The sequence below is a fragment of the Brachypodium distachyon genome, chromosome 3 (genome assembly GCF_000005505.3).
Source record: "Brachypodium distachyon strain Bd21 chromosome 3, Brachypodium_distachyon_v3.0, whole genome shotgun sequence".
Taxonomy (NCBI): domain Eukaryota; kingdom Viridiplantae; phylum Streptophyta; class Magnoliopsida; order Poales; family Poaceae; genus Brachypodium; species Brachypodium distachyon.
In genome coordinates, this window is record NC_016133.3 from 36,529,120 (window position 1) to 36,548,539 (window position 19,420).

Consider the following 19,420-nt stretch of genomic DNA (forward strand, 5'->3'; position numbering starts at 1 on the left):
AAGGCAACAAAAAGATGAGAGAGGCATACAAACTCGTATATGCCTCGTTAATGATGGTTTAGGCGGGACATGTTGGGATCATCAAGAAAAATGGACATGGTACGCGGTGACCATAGGTTATGATGGCAACGAGACATCCCGAAAATGACAAAGTTAGAAGATCTCACTAGGTTTGGGGGGAGTCGGATATGTCGTAATCATCCGGATCCAGTACATAAATAATCAAGACGGTGGTAGACAACCTTAATTGTTGGGATAGACAAGGTAACACGTAGAGATGGATAACTCTATTGATGGAAGTTATTGGCGACATGTTGTGGTCATCCACGTAGAGAAGTTTTTTTCTATCAAGCAAAAGCAAAAAATGTCAATTGGAATAGGAGTCGAGGCACGAGTAGTGTGAGAAAACTATTTTTAGAGAAAAAGACCGTCGACAGATGTTTTCAGATCCCGAATATTCAAATGTTTGATTGATTTGATTGAAAACCGAGATACTCTTCTCACGAAATGGCGACCAACTCATCGTGACCAGGCCAGAGTACCTTCCTCCGGTAGTACCATAAAATCATCCGAGTTCGTCTTCCCGGCCCGGTTAATCCGCCATCCTGGGGACGCAACCTTCATGCCCCGCCTTCTCCGCGCGCACCACCCAAAAATTACCCCACCCCAACAACCCACAACGCCCGATCTCCGCGTTCCTCTTCCTCCCCAGCCTCCCGGTTGATCCCACGCGCCATGAGCGAGGCACCCGCGATCACCGTCGGAGAAGACCCGCCGCCGGAGACCCCGACCGCCACGGATCAGCAGCAGCAGCGGCGGCGGGAGCAGGCGCCGCCGCCGCAGTCGTCGCTGGAGGAGGAGGACGCGGACCAGCTGTCGGAGCTTCGGCAGATCTTCCGGTCCTTCGACCGCAACAAGGACGGCAGCCTGACGCAGCTGGAGCTGGGCTCCCTCCTCCGCTCGCTCGGCCTCAAGCCCAGCGCCGACGAGCTCGACGCCCTCATCCAGCGCGCCGACCTCAACTCCAACGGCCTCGTCGAGTTCTCCGAGTTCGTCGCCCTCGTCGCGCCCGAGCTCCTCGACGACCGCTCCCGTTACTCCGAGGACCAGCTCCGCAGGCTCTTCGAGATCTTCGACCGCGACGGCAACGGCTTCATCACCGCCGCCGAGCTCGCGCACTCCATGGCCAGGCTCGGCCACGCGCTCACCGCTAAGGAACTCACCGGGATGATCGAGGAGGCCGACACCGACGGCGACGGCCGGATCGACTTCCACGAGTTCTCCCGCGCCATCACCGCCGCCGCCTTCGACAACGTCTTCTCCTGAGCCGACCCCCTGTGGATTCGGTCCAATGCATCATCGATCGGCTACTCGGTTTGTCGATCTGTAAGCGGTACATGATGATTTCCATGCTTGTCGATCGATCGTGTCCTTCTCTCAGTAATCAGATGATATTTAGGATGCCCTGCAGGTGTGTTGTTCAGATGAGCCATCCTTGTCTTCTGAATGACAAACAGATTACATGGCAACGGCAATGGCAAGCTTTAGTCTAGGCAGGAATTATCCATGCAATGCATGATCGATCATTGTGTTTGTTGATTATTGTTTTTCATGTCCATCAGTGTTTGCTTCTTCATTGGCATTGCATGCTTAATTCGACGCTGTCAGGGAACGATCCATGTTGCCCAATCCCCACACAGGAACAAAGATCAAGAGTCATCAACATAATTGGGGGAATCGTTGACCATTAATATGTTTTTTTGTTCGTTAACTTGTTTTCTCCGTTCATGTTGTCCAAGGACGAAGAGACGATCGATCGTCCTGACGTGCAGCGCATCCATGACAAAGGATACCATTTTCGTGTTGCCGTCTACCTTGTCGTAACAGATAAATTAAGTGCATGGCCGGCAACCATTCCTTAATTGCAGATTTTGTTTTAAGCTGCTGGAGTATTCCTGTGCTCAACAAATGTTGCATTGTTACCTTTCACTAATTCTGCCTGAGGGTATAGCTCTTGGATTGAGAATCTGCCTCGTCGTATGATGCAAATGAAAGTTGAATGTGTCCCGAGTGTGACATGTGCAAATAGCTGTCTGTTGGTACATACTCATTTTAAATTAATTGTCTGTCCCGAATGTGTCCCCAACTAATTTGGGCTAGATGGGATACAGCCGCGGCGTCACGGCGTCACTATTTATGTGCATTTTTTTCTCTAGAACTACTCATTGCTGGTACTGGTCAGTCTTGTGCTTACTTCTAAAATTTTGGATAGTTGCTGTCGAGATGGAGTGGACAAATAAGAAAATGAACAATTAGTATATGTGAGCGAATGCATATCAGCGAGCCAACGAACAACGGTCATTACTCAGATAGTTGGATGCAGGTCATGAATGCTATATTGAAAGTTAAGAATCAGAACAGGATCCTGTACTCGTTTTGTATCAATGTAATGTTTCCATAAATACATTTTCGACACAATCGAAGCACGCCATTACACTAAAGAGCATAATCATGAAACAGGGAAATACAATATTTTTCAATTTTTCAGTACTCGCTTGTGTTAGGGTGTTCAGGTCCAGTGTCTTCAGGTTAGGCAAACATATCAAAGATACTACCATTTGAGGTTCAATATGTACGCTGAAAGCGACATGAGTTGGAGCTGGGTCCACTGGGTGCTATTCATTTGACTGAAAAATGAACCTCCAAATTCAAGTCCTGGACCAAGTTTCGAAATAATTTGTCTAGTTTTTTAGTTGTTGTAGTAAAATAAAAACCCCTATATGGGTCGGGTCGTAAATCCTACGTGGCGACGACTGGGTCAACATTTTCCAAGTATGAGTCAAGATGCCCACGTGGTACGGTCAATCCTACGTGGTAAAGGAAGACAAGTCAAGCCTCTCATGTCATGGTCAAAGGGTCAAATGAGTTAGAATAGGGGGCAAGAAAGGTGTGAGGAGGGGGGCCTTCGTCCATGATGGACCATGGACCAAGCCCCACTTTTCCCACATGGTGCACACAAAAGTTATGGACCAAGAAGCTACTTTTATCATTTTGCCCTCACTTTTCTCTCTCTCCCAAGGGTAGTCATGGTCTTTTGTCATGGACCCTAAGCTATAAATACCCCCCCCATGAAGGCATGTACCATTCACTCTCACTTGAATAAACTCAAGGGGGGAGGGCTAGAAAGTCTCTTTGAGAGGAGCTCTAATTTCGGGATCTCGGGAAGCCTCGTTCAGCCCGAGCCTGAAGGAGAGGAAATCGGGTTAGAGTCTTAAGGGTATCTCGACCACGCTACTTGGGAAGCCTCGTTCGGCCCAAGTACGAGGCGGCCCCTTTCGACCTCTCGCTAAGTGATTCGGGGAGTCTCGATCGACCCGAACGCTTTGGCTAACGACCTCCTCGAAGCATCTCCTAACATATGACTAAGTCGCACCCGCAGGGTGAAGCGAACCTATTCAAAAAATATCGACATGCCAACTTGTACAAGTGTACGGCGAACTTCGCTATAAGGCCGGCGTACACGTCTTACTTTTATACTCGTACTTGTGCCACCAAGTTTTGGCACCCGTTACTCTAATTGTTGTCGAGAACAACAACAAATGTGGTTTCAATTAGCTTTAAAAATGAGTAATGTGAATTAAAATCAACACCTTACATGAAAGAATAATTACTTACTCCGTATCATTTTCTAGAGCCGTTTAATAGGGAAAAAAATAATACTAAAACTTTACCAAACATTTACAATTTTTTGCATGGTGACATGTTATGTGTGTATAAGCCTAGTATAAAAATCCAAGTCAATACACAAAAATTAAAACAGGACAAATCTTATGAAACGTGTACACGCAAAAAAAAATTGTCCTCGCCGGAGGTAATGACGAAATCATCTTTGCCGGCAAAGATGATTGTGACCACGCCACAGATCGATGATGTGGCGAGATCGAGCCCCAGATCTGACTGTCTCTGTTCACTTTCTCTCCTTTTTTTTCTCCTCTCTCTCCTCTGTAATCCACGCAACTTCCTCCCCCTCCTGTCTTTATCTCCTGCGCGTGACTACAGAAGCAGACCGCCATGGATGCCTCTCTCTCTCTCTCTCTCTGCTTGCGATCTGAGCGCCCTCTCCACGCACGCGAGCAGCGACCAGCGGCGGGCAGCAACGGTGAGCTAGGGCCAGTGGAGCAGGCGGGGCGGAGCAGCAGCGACCCGGAGCCAGCAGTCGCGTGGCGGCGCCAGACTGCAGCAGCGGAGGTCGCGCGCGTCCTCCTGTGCCTCCCTCCCTTCTTCCTCCTCTCTTCTCTTTCCCTTCTCCCTCCGGCGAGCAGCGGGTGGCAGCGGGCGAGAAGGCGGCGGCGTGCGAGGCAGCGGCAGGCAAGCAGGAGCGGCCGGCGACGGGCGGCGCACTCGGCGGCCGGCGGCGTGCGAGCAGCAGCAGGCCCGGCGCGCGGGCGGCAAGTTGGCCGGAGAGAGCCGGATTGATGGGAAGCAGACAACGGCGGCGGCGGCGCTAGAAGAGGGACGGGTCGAGAACTCGAGATCAACCAGAGGAACAAATCCGGCAAAGAAAAAAATAACGATGAACGACAGAGATCAGAAGAGAGAACGGTGGAGATAAGAACACGTGGAGGCAAAAACAAGGCCTCAATCTTTCGCCCTTTAGATCATAGAGATATGTAACAGCACATTATTCCCTGGCGTCCAACTAATTTAATTATATGTAAAAGCAACTTAAGAATTGCGATATTTTTTTATACTAATGTCAAGGTTCGGTTTTGCATTGTAATGAATTACGATAATACACTTGTTCACAAAATTAAGATCAACACTATGTAATTCAGCAACCACAAAGCAAGTCTATAATGCCATTTAAATCATATAATCATTCGTCTTGCATGATGACTATATCTTGCAAATTCCCATCCCTACAAAGTATGTTTTGGAGTAGATTTCATGGAAGTGTTTGTGTTTCAACAAAATTACCGAAACCTCCACAAAACTAGGCAGTTTATATGTTGTATGTATGGATGTATGCATGCATCATGCATGTATGTATAATCTTTGATCAACTGAATTATTGTATCCCTCCTCCCTCTCCCATCATGTAAGTACTTCTCGGTTTGATCCTATCGTGACTACTTTGGAGGTTAAACCTATTTCAAAACTATAACCAAATATGGCTCCTTAGCTCGGTTTCATGCTTAAAGATGGTTATACGGGACAACCTAATCCTTATGTGGCATGTAGGACAACCTACAGTTCAAAAGACAGCACAATTTTATGAAATCCTTTGATTTTTTTAATAAAGTGATAATTTCATTACTTTAAATTTCAAGTGAGTTTTCATCATTGAACCCATGGTTTTGTACTTTTTTTTTCGAAAAGTACATATCTTAGGCCCCTCAGATTTGTCAACATGATGTTTTTTTGTTGAATCAGCCTAATAAGTAAATATAATCGGTCGGAATGGGCATCAAATAGGCCTAAGTTGTGGTTTTATGCTCGTTCAAAATGATCGAAACTGAACCATAAAACCAAAAGCTGTGCTCAACTGCAGTAAGGCCAGTCCCAATGCTCCACCATGTACCGTATCTTAATATGCCACCTAAGCAAAAATTTGATGTGGCATCCTATTTAATGAAGAAAAAGAGAGCCATGGTATCTCAAGGGTTGTTTGCTTTAGCGCCGATGTTCGCCTCGTCAATAGTTGGCACGCCGACGTTTTCAGGAATATTGTTTGGTTCATTACATGCAATTGGGCGAGCCAATCCCACGTCCCTAGAAATCCGCCCACGTCAGTTCAGTTTTGAGCCAACGCGCTGGCGAGAAAGAGGCGGCGAAAACGTCCGCCAATTCGTTGGCGAGCCAAAACGCTTGCGTGGTGGACTGGGCCACTATCCAAACGGGCCCTTAAGTTAGATCACCGTCGCACCAAAAGCTGAAGTAGAAAGCCAAACAAATAGAGGCTAAAGTATTTAGAATTACTTCTCCATGAAAAAGGGCCAAACGTTTCTCGATGAACCTTGTGCAACAAAAATGTGAAGGTTGAGCAAATTTGTTTTTACGGGCAATTTGAGCAAAATTCAGCTGTTCGTCTTGGTTGGTCGCCTTCCTCTCTGCTTCCAGAAATCTCACGACGACGTCTCGCACCAGCCTTAAACCCTTGCGTCTCCCTCTCCATCTCTCTAGAGAAGCGACTGGAAGCGCCCCAGTTCACCTCTCGCTGCTGCATCGATCAGGCAAGCGTTCCTTGAACGTCGACGTCCGCGGAGATGGAGGCCGCGGCGGCCACCTCCGACGAAACCCTAGCCGCCGTCTTCGCCCAGCTCAGGCCGCACACCGTTGCCCTCCTCGACGTCCTCCGCAGCCGCGGCCCCACCTCCAACACCGCCGCCGCCGCCTCATCCCTCCGCGCCATGGCCGCCTTCCTCCGCTCCGCCCCTGCCCCCGCCTTGCAACTCTGCTTTGAGTATGTATACCACTCCTACGCCCCCCCCCCCCCCCCCCCCCCTTTTTTTTTTTTGCTGTGTTTCCTTTGTTTGTGATCTAATTTTGGTGCCTTGTGCTTTTCTCTAGCTATACGGCGTTTCCATTGTTCATGCTACTGGATGCGGCGGTGCAGTGCAGGAATGAAGGCAAGGCAGCAGGGCAGGTTGTCGGGGAGCTAGACATCTCTGATGCCATAGCTGAAGGCGGGCTCGCCTGCCTTGAGGTGCTCCTCTCCAAGTGCCGCCTCACCTCAGTCAACCAGGTGATTAATTTTCCTAACTGATGATAATTCAGCAGTGTAGTGTAGTCTAGTCTCTTGAATCCTAACTAGAACCTGTTCAGTAGCTGCTTACCAAAACCTGTCGATCGCGCAGCATCCCGTTTGATTTGGAAGCTGCTTTGCAAAAAACTATGGACCATACAGAACACAGCATTTTCACTCTTTTAGCATATATAGGCAAATCATGTTGGTTCTTTTTTGTTGTTGACTCCACCAAATTATTTACATACTATGTTATATGGTTTTGTTTGCTGTGCTAGATGGTTGCATTGCTGAAAAAGTTGACTTCCGGGGCAATGCTTTCACCTTCGGAGGCTTCAGAGGAGTTCCGGCTAGGCATCATAAGATGCTTCAGAGCCATGCTTCTGCAATTACAGTCATGCTCAGATAAGTCATGTTTGTGTAAGCAAGCAACTGTATTGCCCATGACCCCAGCCTCTGTAAGTTTGGAAGTTGGTAGCGTGGTTCGCCCAAAGCACTCTGCACAACCAGAGGAGTGCTTGCTTGCATTCCTCCGGTCCCAAAATGCTTCAGCTGCTGTGGGACACTGGCTTTCACTTCTTCTTCAGGTATATTAGTTGTTCTGTTATTTATGCACACGATCTTTTGGATGTAATCATGTGTTATTAAGACTTGGCTCTAATTTGGTTCGTTTTCACATGGAAGTCATCAGAACTTGAGGCATCGAGAGGTCACCGTGGCAGTACAGATGTTAGGAAGGAATCATTGCTTGCGTTGCGCGTTCTTATTGCCAAGGTGAGATGTTCTATATATGCATCACATGAGTGGTTTGCTAGATGAGATGCTTATGATGTGTTCAGCTATAAATGCTTAATAATTTATTAATTGACTAGCATTCTGCCTTGCTCGTATTTGTCCCCCCAAAATCCCTGTGACAAAACATTATGTCATGAATGATAAAGGTACAAGAACCAGAGCAATGCTATTTGGTTAGCTGGGGCATTGGCATGGTAGTCAGGTTAATGACTTCACTCATTTCAGACAAAACTGAATGGGATATATTGTGTTTGAACTACCTAATTATGGGGATGATTTAAACGCCCAACTTCATCAGAGTGCAACAGTAAGAATCAGCGTCCCCTTTGTGTTTCGCATGTATGTATCTTTCCTATGGGCACTGTTCCTCTTGGCATAGAAGCATGGTTCAGTGGTCTTATGTTTTTGTGAGCCTGGCTCCTGCTTGAGAGTTTTTTTTTTCTAATCGTATGAATAATTTAGTGAAGTTGTCTGTCTTGTTTAGGTAGGTTCTGCTGACGCACTCGCCTTTTTCCTTCCTGGTATCGTCAGCCGTCTTGGAAAGCTTCTCTACACATCTAAGACTATGATTAGTGGTGCTGCTGGGAGTGCTTCAAGCATTGAGCAAGCCATTCTGGGATTGACTGAGGCTTTGATGATAGTCTTCAGTGACAAAGAAAATTCCAGCGTTCTTGATATGCCCCGTGACAATAATTCTGCTCAGTATTCTGGTAGCAATGGTTCAACTGACCATGTATTGCAGAAGCTTCGCCAACTGCCAACCAAAAAGTTATCTAAACAGATAGACAATGGTGAAACTAAAGAAGATAACATCTCTAATGTCACTAATAACTCTGCTGATAGAAGAGCACTGCATGTGAAACGTACAAGACAATGGCTTGAGGAAACAGCTGCAAATATTGATAAATTGTTTTCAGCCACATTTCCGCATGTACGTTCACCCCCACCCCCTCCGCGCTTTGCTTATTAATTGGGTGCCACCCAGTTTAATACTGTATTATCCTTGCAGCTTTCTATCCATCCATCTGAGAAAGTAAGGAGGTCGGTGGTTCACGGTGTAAGGGGGCTTTTGTCTAGTTGCAGCTGCACATTAATGAGAAGCAAGATGTTATTATTGGTAAGTTTGTAAAGTCTAATGTTTCTGTCACTTCTGAAAGGCATATGAAAACGTTTGGTCTATAGTTATGCTCACATGTTCTACAATTTCTTCATCAATATGCAGCATGTCTTCATCTTTTGAAATTCATTCACCATGCATTTGGCCAAGCCACTCCAGAAAACACAAAATCTTTGGCATGGTCTGCATTTGAACTATACTTGAAAGCAAACTCTATTTATTTTTAACTTCATCACAAACATAATGGCAGGAATGCTTATGTGTTCTAGCATGTGATGATGCGGCAACTGTGTCTGAGGCTGCACAAGATTCTCTTGATTATCTTTTCATGCAAGGTCAGGGTTTTCTATCAGAAAATGAGGTTTCTGATATGTTTACCAGGTTTGTGTTCTCTTTTTAGAAACACAGTTTATGGTGGGAGCAAAGTTCTCAACTTTTTGGCATTTAAAACAGGTTGCTTGAAAAGTTACCGCAAGTGTTACTTGGAAGCGAGGAGATCAGTGCGCTTTCGCATGCTAGGAGACTGTTGGCGCTCACTTTTTATGCCGGCCCTCAGTTTCTGATAAATCACCTTCATTGCTCTCCTGTAAGTTCCTTACATTCCTTTCTTTAGATGAATGGCTCTTCAGTTGATTTTTGACTCTATTTTGATTGCACTGCCAGGTTGCTGCTGCTCGCTTCTTTGATCATTTGGGTTTATGCGTTAGCCATAGCTCACAGTTTTCTGGTTCCATGGACAAGCTGATTGCATCAAAACCACTATCTGTTGGGTATCTGTATTCGATTGCTGAGTTAAAGAGTGGCATCTATCTGAAAGATACAACTTATAGTTCTCAGTATGCCGCATCTTCATCCATAGCCCCACAAATATCTGTTATAAAAAATGATGATTTGCCAAATGCAATACATGGTACAGTTGAATATGAGCTACCCCATGTACCTCCATGGTTTGTTCATTCAAGTAGCCAGAAGCTATACTTTTCTCTTGCTGGAATGGTTAGGCTTGTTGGTCTATCAACAGTTTCAGGTAATGTGTCAACTACTTTGAATGCTTGCCATACTTATGATTTAGGAGCTGTCCCGCCTCTGACCTTCTATGGGCGATGCAGTTTATTACACTAGAATGTTGACTCGTCATGTTTTGTTGCTTGTCATGATGCTAGGGCAAGAAACCAGTGCATCTTTATCTGTTTTTGTTGATATTCTACTCAATCAATTCCGGAGGTTGAGTACTGAGCTGCGCGCCAAAGACACTCACAAATATGGTGTGCAGAGGTGGTGCATGAAAAGTGATTCTGGGCAAATACTGCGGCAGGCAAGCTCTGCTGTTTGCATGCTCAATGAGCTCATATATGGCTTGTCAGATCAGTCTCTCAGTATATGCTTACAATTATTCAACAAGAGTTCAACCCAAGTAGTAAGGTTACATAGCGGAGTTACTAATACCAGAGAAGTTTGGAAGATAAGTGAGCAAATGGGCACTAAAGACCACATTATCCACTGTATTGGCAGTATTCTACATGAGTATATGTCTCCAGAAATATGGGATCTTCCGACAGAACAGAACTCTGAGTTGTGCCAAGCAGAACTTAATCCTCCATTACATTTATTCCATGATACCACCGCACTGCAACAAGTAATTATGCATCACTGCAATTCTTCAACTGTGTTTTTAAATTTCTTTTTTTTTTTGCTTGTTCCGTTTTAGACTGTATTTTATCTGCTTAATTTCAAGCTTTGGTCTTCTTCATCAGGTAATGCTTGATGGCATTGGAGTATTTGGTATAGTTCTTGGTCAAGATTTTGCACGTAGTGGGTTTATGCACTCTTCACTCTATCTTCTGCTCCGGAAACTTATCAGCTCAAGTGCGCAGATTAGAATCACGTCAGATGCTGTCTTAAGAACACTTGCAGCTACTGGTGGTTACTCTACGGTAATTGGTTGCCTTATTAATGCAAGATTCTTTTACAATCATCATTGGAATTTCCATTTATGTTCTTCTTCCTATACAGGTTGGCCAATTTGTTGTGGCGAATGCAGATTACATCATTGACTCTCTTTGCAGACAATTGCGCCACCTAGACCTCAATCCCCATGTTCCTGATATTCTTGCGTCCATGCTCTGTTATATTGGTGCTTCTCGTGACATCTTGCCATTTTTGGAAGAACCGGTATGATTAAGAGGTTACAAAGCTTTCCCATTCTTTCTTTGTTTTGTTTTTTACATGGCAAAGTGCTGCTGTACTCTTCCTACAAGAAGACTGCCTTGGAAAGCATATGTGGTTGCTAATTAGTCAAATCAATTGGCACTTTATTGCTTAATCGACGTTGGGGCATTTTTTTTTTGGGAGTACATTCCTGTTCTGATTCTTCATAGGGGAGGAAAGGGACCTTTAATATATTTATTTTAGAATGAAGCAAATTTCATGTGTTAATTTGCATTACAATACATATTCTTACAGATGAGGGCAGTTTCTTCAGAGCTGGAGGTTCTTGGTAGGCATGATCACCCACATCTAACTGTTCCTTTTCTGAAGGTATTATGATAATCAATTGCAAGTTTCTGATATCGTGTGATGGCTGCTTGATTGTTGTATTAAAGGGGTATTTGTATTTTCTTCTCATGTATGCGGTTTTGGCTGGGGTTTTGGTTTACCATTTTAACTATCCTGTGGAACTGGCAAAGCATTGTAGTTTCTATTACAGCTGTCCATTCAGCGGTTTATAGAACCCGTTCAAACTGTGCAGTGTGTGCAGTTGATAATGTCCTTTTGGAACTGGCATGGTTTGCACAGGTTTGACCCAACCCGTCGATGAACAGACCTAGTTTTCAATCCTTCTCGTATCATGGGTAATGGTTTAATAGGCTTGCTATGGTTTGTGTTATCAAAGTTGATTGAATCTGTGAGTCAGAGCATGGAAATAACAGTACATAGATAGTGTAAGTTGGAACACGGTATGCTATTAAGGTTGTTTTTTCTCCTGAGTGAAACACACACACACATTTAATTGAATTTGTGAAGTGTACATTTTTTCAACGAAATTCCATACAAATTAAAGCCCAAAGGTTCATTTTTCTCTGATTCTCTTGTATTATTGTTGTGCTCATTGGTGTATGCAAACAGATCCTTACCACCTGTATACTTGTTTTTAATATCTTTCTTTTGTCATGTTTTGCTTGTATACTAATACATGTTGCCTGAGCAAACTCTTTCTTCCTTTCTTTCTTAGGCAGTTTCTGAGATCTCGAAGGCATGCAGACGTGAATCTGCTAGTTTACCAGATGAGGTGCAATCATTTTGTGTGAAGGTCAGATCAGAAGGCCAAGCAATCCAAAATTTGAAAGATAAGATAAGAGAAACCGGTGTAATGACTGGTAATAGCTTGACAGGACCCAATTTTTCTTTCCGACATCTTCTACATCAGCTACTTTGGATTACAGTTCATTGCAGTAATAGATTACGGAAGTAATGTCAAATCATGCTAAGTAAATGTTGGTCTTAGTATACTATCATATTAATTTGTTGCTTGTATCTTTCACAGAATTAACTAGGAGTATCTTCTAGGTATAAGAATGCATGTAACCGAGAAATACAACCACATGACAGTGACACCTTTTGACTTCCTCATTTGGTTTATGCAGTTCCAGTCGCATTGATTTCTAGTGTCCTTATCCATGCTTATATCAGTTACATGGACAGCTAGACATGATGTTACTGAATTTTGTCTACTAGGGCTTTCCGCTGACTCCAATCTTATGCATGTTCCAATTATTTTTCTTCTTGATGATGCTGGAATCTCCTGTTCTCCTGAATCCTAATCACCCCATGCAATACATACTGACTCAATAGTGTCTTCCCCAGAAAAAAAAACTGGTTTAGATGGTTACTTTGTCACGTAATTCCTGTGCCATAACCTGTTTTTGTGATTGCATCAGAAACAATGGATGCTGATGCTCAACCTGACTTTTGGAGATTGGAATATTGGGAAGATTTACTTTGCAAGCTAAGTGATATGAGAAGATATAGGAGAATAGTTGGATCTCTTGTTGGGTCCTGCTTATCTGCTTCCACCCCACTTCTCTCCTCGACCAAGGAAGCAGTTTGCCTTGTGGCCCTTGACATTGTGGAGGTATTTTTTATTTCTTTGTTCTAATTATGGCACTGCATTGCAATGAGTGTAGGTGTAGGTTCCATTTAATAGGATATTTCACTTGCTGGGCTATATATACTTTTTTTTGTTTCACCTGTTTTGCTGACCATTTTGCCTGGCAATAGCTTTTGGCATCTTTTGAAACGGCATTCTGAATACTTATGTTTTATCTGGTACCATAACTTGAGCTATCTGTTGTCCATTATTTATCTCAAGGAATGGCAAATTTATACAGTATACAACCAGGGAGGAGGTTTAATGTAATGAGGTTCTGCACTTGTACGTCAGATTTGACTTTTTATTTCTTTTCATTATCAATAGAACTAGGCATTCCATTTAACAGTTTTTGCAGACTTGCTCCCTTATTTTACTGGCAGCATAGCTCTAAGATATTATTGAACGAAAGTAAAAAAAAATACATTCATTGGCAAACAACAGTTGGTTGAAGATTTCTTTTGTTTCGTCCGGATAACGAAGTTTTCCCTGACCTTCTATTGTCACAGTAAAATTATTCTCTGCCATCTGCAGGATGCTGTTGTATCTATTGCCAAGGTTGAGGAGGCTTATAAGTGTGAAAATCAAGGGAAAGATGTTATTCAGGAGGCGCTCCAGATTTTGTCCTTGGATGAACCTCTTGATGATATGGACGCTGCTGAAGATGTTGACGAGAATAGACTACTCCCAGCCATGAACAAACTATGGCCATACTTGGTTATCTGTCTTAAGAACAAGATCTCAGTGGTGCAGTTTCTTCACATCTTACTTTTATGCACTGTAAATTATTGTTATCTGTCTTAAGAACAAGATCTCAGTGGTGCAGTTTCTTCACATCTTACTTTTATGCACTGTAAATTATTGTTCTCTTGGTTTACTTGTTTTCTAGTACAAATGCTTACGTAGAAACATTTACTTTTTAGCTTCCTTAATTACATCATCCATTAACGGTAATACCTCATTGCTCACTATCATGTAGTCAGGTGTAAGGCTTTTCATACACAAGAGCATTTGACATCATCCATTCAATGAGCCACATGTTCTTTCGACCAGAATCAGATGTAGGGCCTGTGTCATATCTAAGTTCAGCATTTTCATTTGCTATTTGCGTTCTTGGATCCAAGGACAGCTATAGTTACTTTGGAATCCAGATATATGTGTGAATATGATCAAACTTAAATACACATGCCAATTTTTATATTTCCATTAGCCATTTAGCCTGTGACACATGTTTGCTTGCCCTTGTCCTGTAACCTCAACTCTTAATATCTTGTTTAATGACCTGCCGTAGGTTGATCCATTGCCTCTATATCTCCGCTCCTCTATGAGAATTATGAAGTACTCCCTCTGATCCTAAATTCTTGACTCAAATTTGCCCAAATATGGATGTATCTATTCTTAAAAAGCGTCTAGATACATGTAATATTTCGACAACAATTTAGGATCGGAGGGAGTAATAAACTGACCAGTGACCACAATTATATTCAGAAAAGAACATGTGCACAAGTTCTCTGTCTGTGCTCCAGATGATCTTTGTTGATTCTTGATGTACATGAATGACATTCATGCCCAAAATTACTCCAGTTTGATGAATGACGTTGCAGTTACACCCTCGTAACTTAGCCCAATACTCACCTTCTCATTGTTAAAGGCTAGATTCATCTATAATGTTGTAGTTATGGAATATATGCTCCCCAACTGACCAGAGCATGAAATTCCTCTGGTTAAGTAGACCTAGTACACAATTTTCTGTATTGGATCTGGAATTTGCAACGACCTACTTGGATTTTAAATTAACTCTTGATACTGGCATTGAATATGAGTTGATAGACTAGTTAAGTTGCAGCTAACTATTTCTCTATTTCCAGTCTTACTGTAGCAAGTTCTGTATGATATCTGTTCTTACTCGAATAAGGTTTCTGCAGCCCATTGTCAGAAGATGCACAGAAGTCTTAGGTAGAACCATCCAGATATGTGGTGGTGATTTTTTTGTGCGGCGGTTTTATAAGGATGGATATATTATTTGGAGGTTGTTGGCGTTATCTCCATTCCGACGAAAAACACTGTCATTGACGGATGAGAAAGCAATTATTTTACCATATAGGAATACCTCACTTACCTCAGAGGAACCTATGGCAGAGATCTCCAGCCAAAAGATTCAGGTCGCAGTCCTGGACATGATTGCTGACATATCTTCCAACAAAAGAAGTGCTATTGCGTTGGAAAGTGTGTTAAAGAAGATCTGTGGCCTTGTGGTGGGGATTGCTTATAGTGGTTTGATTGGTTTGCGAGAAGCTGCTGTAAGGGCATTGACAGGACTTGCCTGTATGGATTCTGACCTCGTGTGGCTTCTTCTGGCAGATGTGTATTATTCACTCAACCAAAGGGATATGCCCTTGCCACCTATCCAAGATCTGGTGGAGCTATGTGATCTTTTGCCCCCTCCAATGTCTTCAAGAGAGTACCTCTTTATGCAGTATGGTGGTGAGGGTGTTAAATCTGATATAGATCCTTCATCCGTACATGAGGTGTTCGAAAGGATGGAGGATACTGTCTTAAAATGATACCCGGTAAACTACACTAGTTGGATCATGGACTTGTGGATCTGCTATTAGCATATTTATAGTTGAATCCATCTCTAGCATATCGTCCATGCCTCGCCGCTCTCAGAGACATTGTATCTCACTGAGGTCAATTATGAAACATCTTTTCAACACTGAAAGGGTAAATTTCGACCCATTTCCTTTCTTCCTCTGTTATTGCATGCTAATCATAATTTATGTGTTAGACAATGAAATTTGAGAAGCTCATCCATGAACAAGAGAACGTAATTACAAAGGCTAGCACTCACACTGTTTTCTTTTTTATGAAAACAGTCTGAGACCTAGAATATATTTAACGATGTGCTTTACTTGAATTTGAAGTTGCGGATTAATGCGTTAGCAATATCTTTTTATCAACTTGGAAACACCTTGTTAGTTTACTAATTACTACTGCTACTAATACATCGTTTATGACTAAACAGCAATGCATCAATTTTAGAGGAAGAGGATATATATAGCCCATTTCCACATTATTTTTACCTTATCCCACAAAGGTTAGTCAATAGTTGCAAGCATGCGCATGAGAAAATTAACATTTTCTCAACAGCAAGTTAATTAAGGCGAAGATGGTATGCTTTCTTAATAATTAAATCATCGCTATTAACCTAAATGAATGGCCATTTTTAATGATATCTTTACAGCTTCATTCTTGGTATACTCACTCCGTCCAACAAAAGATGTCTCAAGTTTGTCAAAATTGGATGTATCTAGACATAACATAATGTATAGATGCATTCAAATTTAGTCAAAGTTGAGACATCCTTTGTTGGATGGAGGGAGTATTTGATTGTGCCATTGCATCTGTACGTGATGATCATATTAAGTTATTAACCTATATGCTTACATCATGGTGAAGGGCGAACTGGAGCTACAGGGAAAATTTCTTGCTGTAAGGAGACAACAATTTTGTTATAAGTTAATTATATGGGATGCTGTCTGCCATCAGTATATCTTCGAGGGCGCAACCACTTGCGACTTGGAGTTGTTGTAGCATGACTACTGTAGAAGGCAACTGCATTTTTGCCCACAGCTCTAGTCACAGGGAGAAATGCTTCTGTAATTATGTAGTCTACAGTTTTTTTGGGTGAAAAGATGATGTTAGGCTTAAATTTATTTTAGGGTGTTCTGTTGGAATTTGTTTCCACAAATTTCTGTTTGGGTTTCATATCTAGCCTACCCCAACTTGCTTGGGACAAAAGGCTTAGTTGTTGTTGTTGTTGGAGTTTGTTACATCTGCGGGCTTAAATTTTTTCAAGAAACATGATGTTGCTGTCAAATTCTCAGTTTTGTTTCGATTTAAAGTGTGAGCAAGCGCCTCATTTATTTTATGGAGATGTAAATTTAGCAAGTTTTAATAAGAAATAGTCGACCAACCATGTTAATTAGCTCTCTTGAGTTTGTGGAAGGAGATTCATGTGAGAATTCAAATTCCAAACAAAGTGCTTTGGTGCGCAGCCCAGTTCTTTTTGTTTTCCCCAACAATACATCTGGATTATTTGACATTTGGTTTTAATATGCTCATTGCCTTGGTGCCACCTATTTCATTAGTTGCGTGAGCAATGTGGATCAAAATGTACCTATGATAAAACAAACCAAACTATATATTTATAAAAGAGTGTATGGAGATAGGTCCAATAAAAGGCTAATTGATTCAGTACTGGTGTGACTGGGACTCTGCAAAACCGTCAGAAAAATGTGTATCATGAGAGGTGAAGAATTTTGCCTTGTAGCAGTGTTTTTGAGCCTCCTATATATGAATAATGGCGTCTGTTACATATGTACAGTTAATCTAGTAAAGGGCTCCCCTCTTTGGCAAGAACAAACAAGCCGCCTCCATCGCCTCTCGATATCCTCAGGTCTTTGTCCAGGTAGGTTGTCAAAAGCCAGGACTTAGCCCTGTTGTTGCCCGGAATTGGTACCTTGAGGGGTGGCTGCCCAGAGATGGACCCTGCGATGCCAGCAAAGGCTTGCTGAAGAGGGTTCAGCAGCTGCTGGACTGGCCCCAAGCTGATCTTCTGCCCAAATATGGCGATTTGTGCAGGTAGTTTTACAGATGATGATATCTCCGGAGGCTGGAAGCTTCCCTCTTTAAATTGGACCTTCATGAATATGATAATCAACATGTCAGCTTGGCCCGTGTAAGGTTTACATGTTAAATGCAGAGTTCGCGGATTGAACAATCATAATGTACACCTTAAGCATCTATACACCATGATTTATAAACAGTCAGTTGGCACACTCAAGAAAGAAAAGGCAAGACAGCAATAAAAATATCAAATACATCTGTTTAATTGTAGAGGCTTGTAGGCTATGTGTGATTACATTTTGTCAATCCGTTGTATGACGCGTTGTTGATCATCGAACAGAAAGGGGCCACTCCTATGTTGCCAACTTACATTGCATTTTTTAAATAGTAGGTAGATGCAACTGTTAATGTAATTTAAACATGGATCTCTGCACTAAAAAAATCTAATGATGCAGCATGGTGCTTCAAAATATCGAAGAGGCAACTTAACCGTTGCAGACGACATGTCTGGAAAGCTGAATAACCAATGCAGCAACCAAAGAGAGCATAACATTCATGACAGGCAAGTTTGTACCTCTATCCTTGACGAACTTTGAACCTCGAAGGAAGCAGTTGCACTGAATGAAAATGAAGCAAATGGGGTCGAAATAGTAGAGGCGTTAACTATGGTCATGCTTCTCGAGTCAATTTCTTGAGATATCTTCTCAACTTTGGAGAATGGTGTTGCCCCAGCCAGTAGAATAGGTAAGAGCTCTGAGTATGCTGTATACCTGCGAGTTGAAGACCATACAGAACTAAGTAGGTATAATTGACTGAATTCACTTACTGCGATGATTGAAGATGGCCAGTATTGAGAATTGTAAGAGGGATCATTTGAACAGTTACTTTGGCAAAGTAATACTAGCACTAAGTGGATATTGTACGCCCAGCTAAGCTAGAAACAGACCTCCCTTGGGCTTGGACCACTGGTTCACTACACCCCATTTCACCATCAAATGCAAGTTACAACAGTAACACCCTTTGGTCAGAAGAAGGGCAACTGCAATCATCAATCAGCCCAATCTACTACTAACACGAAGCAATGATGTACTTCGTACACTAATACTGGGATGCCACACGAAGTGACGATCGAAGTAATTGACAGCACGAAGCCAAGAAATGAGATAAAAGCTCACAGAAGGATCCAGTTTCCGTCGAGGTCCGGTGCCTGGACGGGCGCCGGCGTGGGATTTGCCGCCTCGAGCTGGGCAACGAGCTCCACGACCTCCCCTCTGACCTCCGAGGACGCCTTGAGGCCCAGGCCGGAGTCGTACACCGTGTCCACCAAGCACCGCTTCAGGTCCTCCCGCCCCTCATCCTTATCCTCCCCCTCCGCAGCAGTAGCCGGAACCGGAGTGGGCGGCGTGGGCGTGGGCTCCCCACCCCACTCGTCGTCGTTGGTAGGAGCGTCGGCGCCGGAGGGCTGCTCGGGCTCGGCCACCCCCGGCTCGCCCCACTCGTCGGCGACGACGGGGCTCGGTTCGGAGGCGGGGTTCTCGCTTCCCCACTCGTCGTCGTCGACCGTGGGATCGGGTTTCCCGGATGCAGCGGCACGGATGACGCGGCGGCGCGGCGCGGGCCTGATCCTGAGGCGGCCGGCGCGGAGGAGCGCGGCGGGGGAGGCGGTGCCGGGGGAGATGGGCAGGAGGGCCGCGTGGGTGGTGGCGAAGAGGGGAGCCATGGTCGAACGAGTGATTGTCGACGCTCTTGGCTTGTTGCGCGTGTGGCGCCGTGCGGGCGGGGAGGAGGAGGAGGAAGAGGAGTGGACAGCGAAAAGAAGAGGCACCTTTTTTCTTTCGCAGCATTAACGGGCCTTCTATCTGTCGTGTAAAAGGCCTGGCCTTGTATTTGGACGTCACGGGTTGCTGCGTAGTCGGGCTGCCACGTAGGGCCCGCAGGCATCGACGGCCCAAACAACTCGAGCCCTGCAAATGCAAATGTTTCCCTA

General features: G+C 43.8%; 3 protein-coding genes across 8 annotated transcripts; 2 read left to right on the forward strand and 1 right to left on the reverse strand.

Moving 5' to 3' along the window:
* Window positions 1-526: 526 nt before the first annotated feature.
* LOC100825219 (probable calcium-binding protein CML11) lies at window positions 527-2,010 on the forward strand. Its single transcript, XM_003572081.4, has one exon. The coding sequence runs from the start codon at window positions 736-738 to the stop codon at window positions 1,324-1,326; it is 591 nt and encodes a 196-aa protein (XP_003572129.3). The 5' UTR covers window positions 527-735; the 3' UTR covers window positions 1,327-2,010.
* A 4,047-nt stretch (window positions 2,011-6,057) lies between these two features.
* On the forward strand, window positions 6,058-16,735 carry LOC100825524. 6 transcript variants are annotated; one of them, XM_014901427.2, is made up of 19 exons: window positions 6,062-6,463; window positions 6,571-6,745; window positions 7,024-7,332; window positions 7,430-7,519; window positions 8,025-8,471; window positions 8,550-8,657; window positions 8,908-9,038; window positions 9,111-9,243; window positions 9,321-9,684; window positions 9,821-10,293; window positions 10,412-10,591; window positions 10,671-10,829; window positions 11,121-11,195; window positions 11,890-12,034; window positions 12,596-12,789; window positions 13,339-13,551; window positions 14,730-15,528; window positions 15,830-15,901; window positions 16,264-16,735. In XM_014901427.2, the coding sequence occupies exons 1-17, from the start codon at window positions 6,267-6,269 to the stop codon at window positions 15,366-15,368; spliced, it is 4,032 nt and encodes a 1,343-aa protein (XP_014756913.1). In that variant the 5' UTR covers window positions 6,062-6,266; the 3' UTR covers window positions 15,369-15,528; window positions 15,830-15,901; window positions 16,264-16,735. The 6 variants fall into 6 exon arrangements, with proteins under 6 accessions (XP_014756914.1, XP_024318296.1, XP_014756913.1 ...); XM_024462528.1 differs by lacking the exon at window positions 15,830-15,901 and having other exon boundaries at window positions 6,061-6,463; window positions 7,437-7,519; window positions 8,072-8,471; XM_010236748.3 differs by lacking the exon at window positions 15,830-15,901.
* A 255-nt stretch (window positions 16,736-16,990) lies between these two features.
* LOC100840444 (probable plastid-lipid-associated protein 3, chloroplastic) lies at window positions 16,991-19,231 on the reverse strand. The gene is made up of 3 exons (XM_010236749.3): window positions 18,609-19,231; window positions 18,008-18,203; window positions 16,991-17,506 (listed from the first exon to the last, which is right to left on the reverse strand). Exons 1-3 carry the CDS (start codon window positions 19,151-19,153, stop codon window positions 17,192-17,194), a joined length of 1,056 nt encoding a protein of 351 aa, XP_010235051.1. The 5' UTR covers window positions 19,154-19,231; the 3' UTR covers window positions 16,991-17,191.
* Window positions 19,232-19,420: the final 189 nt, after the last annotated feature.

Excerpts from the sequence above, each read along its gene's own strand:
- LOC100825219 (XM_003572081.4), top strand. The coding sequence starts at position 736 with ATGAGCGAGGCACCCGCGATCACCGTCGGAGAAGACCCGCCGCCGGAG.
- LOC100825524 (XM_014901427.2), top strand. The coding sequence starts at position 6,267 with ATGGAGGCCGCGGCGGCCACCTCCGACGAAACCCTAGCCGCCGTCTTC. Across the intron at positions 8,472-8,549 it reads TTTCAGCCACATTTCCGCAT|CTTTCTATCCATCCATCTGA; the intron begins GTACGTTCACCC and ends TTATCCTTGCAG. Across the intron at positions 9,039-9,110 it reads GTTTCTGATATGTTTACCAG|GTTGCTTGAAAAGTTACCGC; the intron begins GTTTGTGTTCTC and ends CATTTAAAACAG.
- LOC100840444 (XM_010236749.3), bottom strand. The coding sequence starts at position 19,153 with ATGGCTCCCCTCTTCGCCACCACCCACGCGGCCCTCCTGCCCATCTCC. Across the intron at positions 18,204-18,608 it reads GACGGAAACTGGATCCTTCT|GTATACAGCATACTCAGAGC; the intron begins GTGAGCTTTTAT and ends TTCAACTCGCAG. Across the intron at positions 17,507-18,007 it reads AAAGTTCGTCAAGGATAGAG|GTCCAATTTAAAGAGGGAAG; the intron begins GTACAAACTTGC and ends ATATTCATGAAG.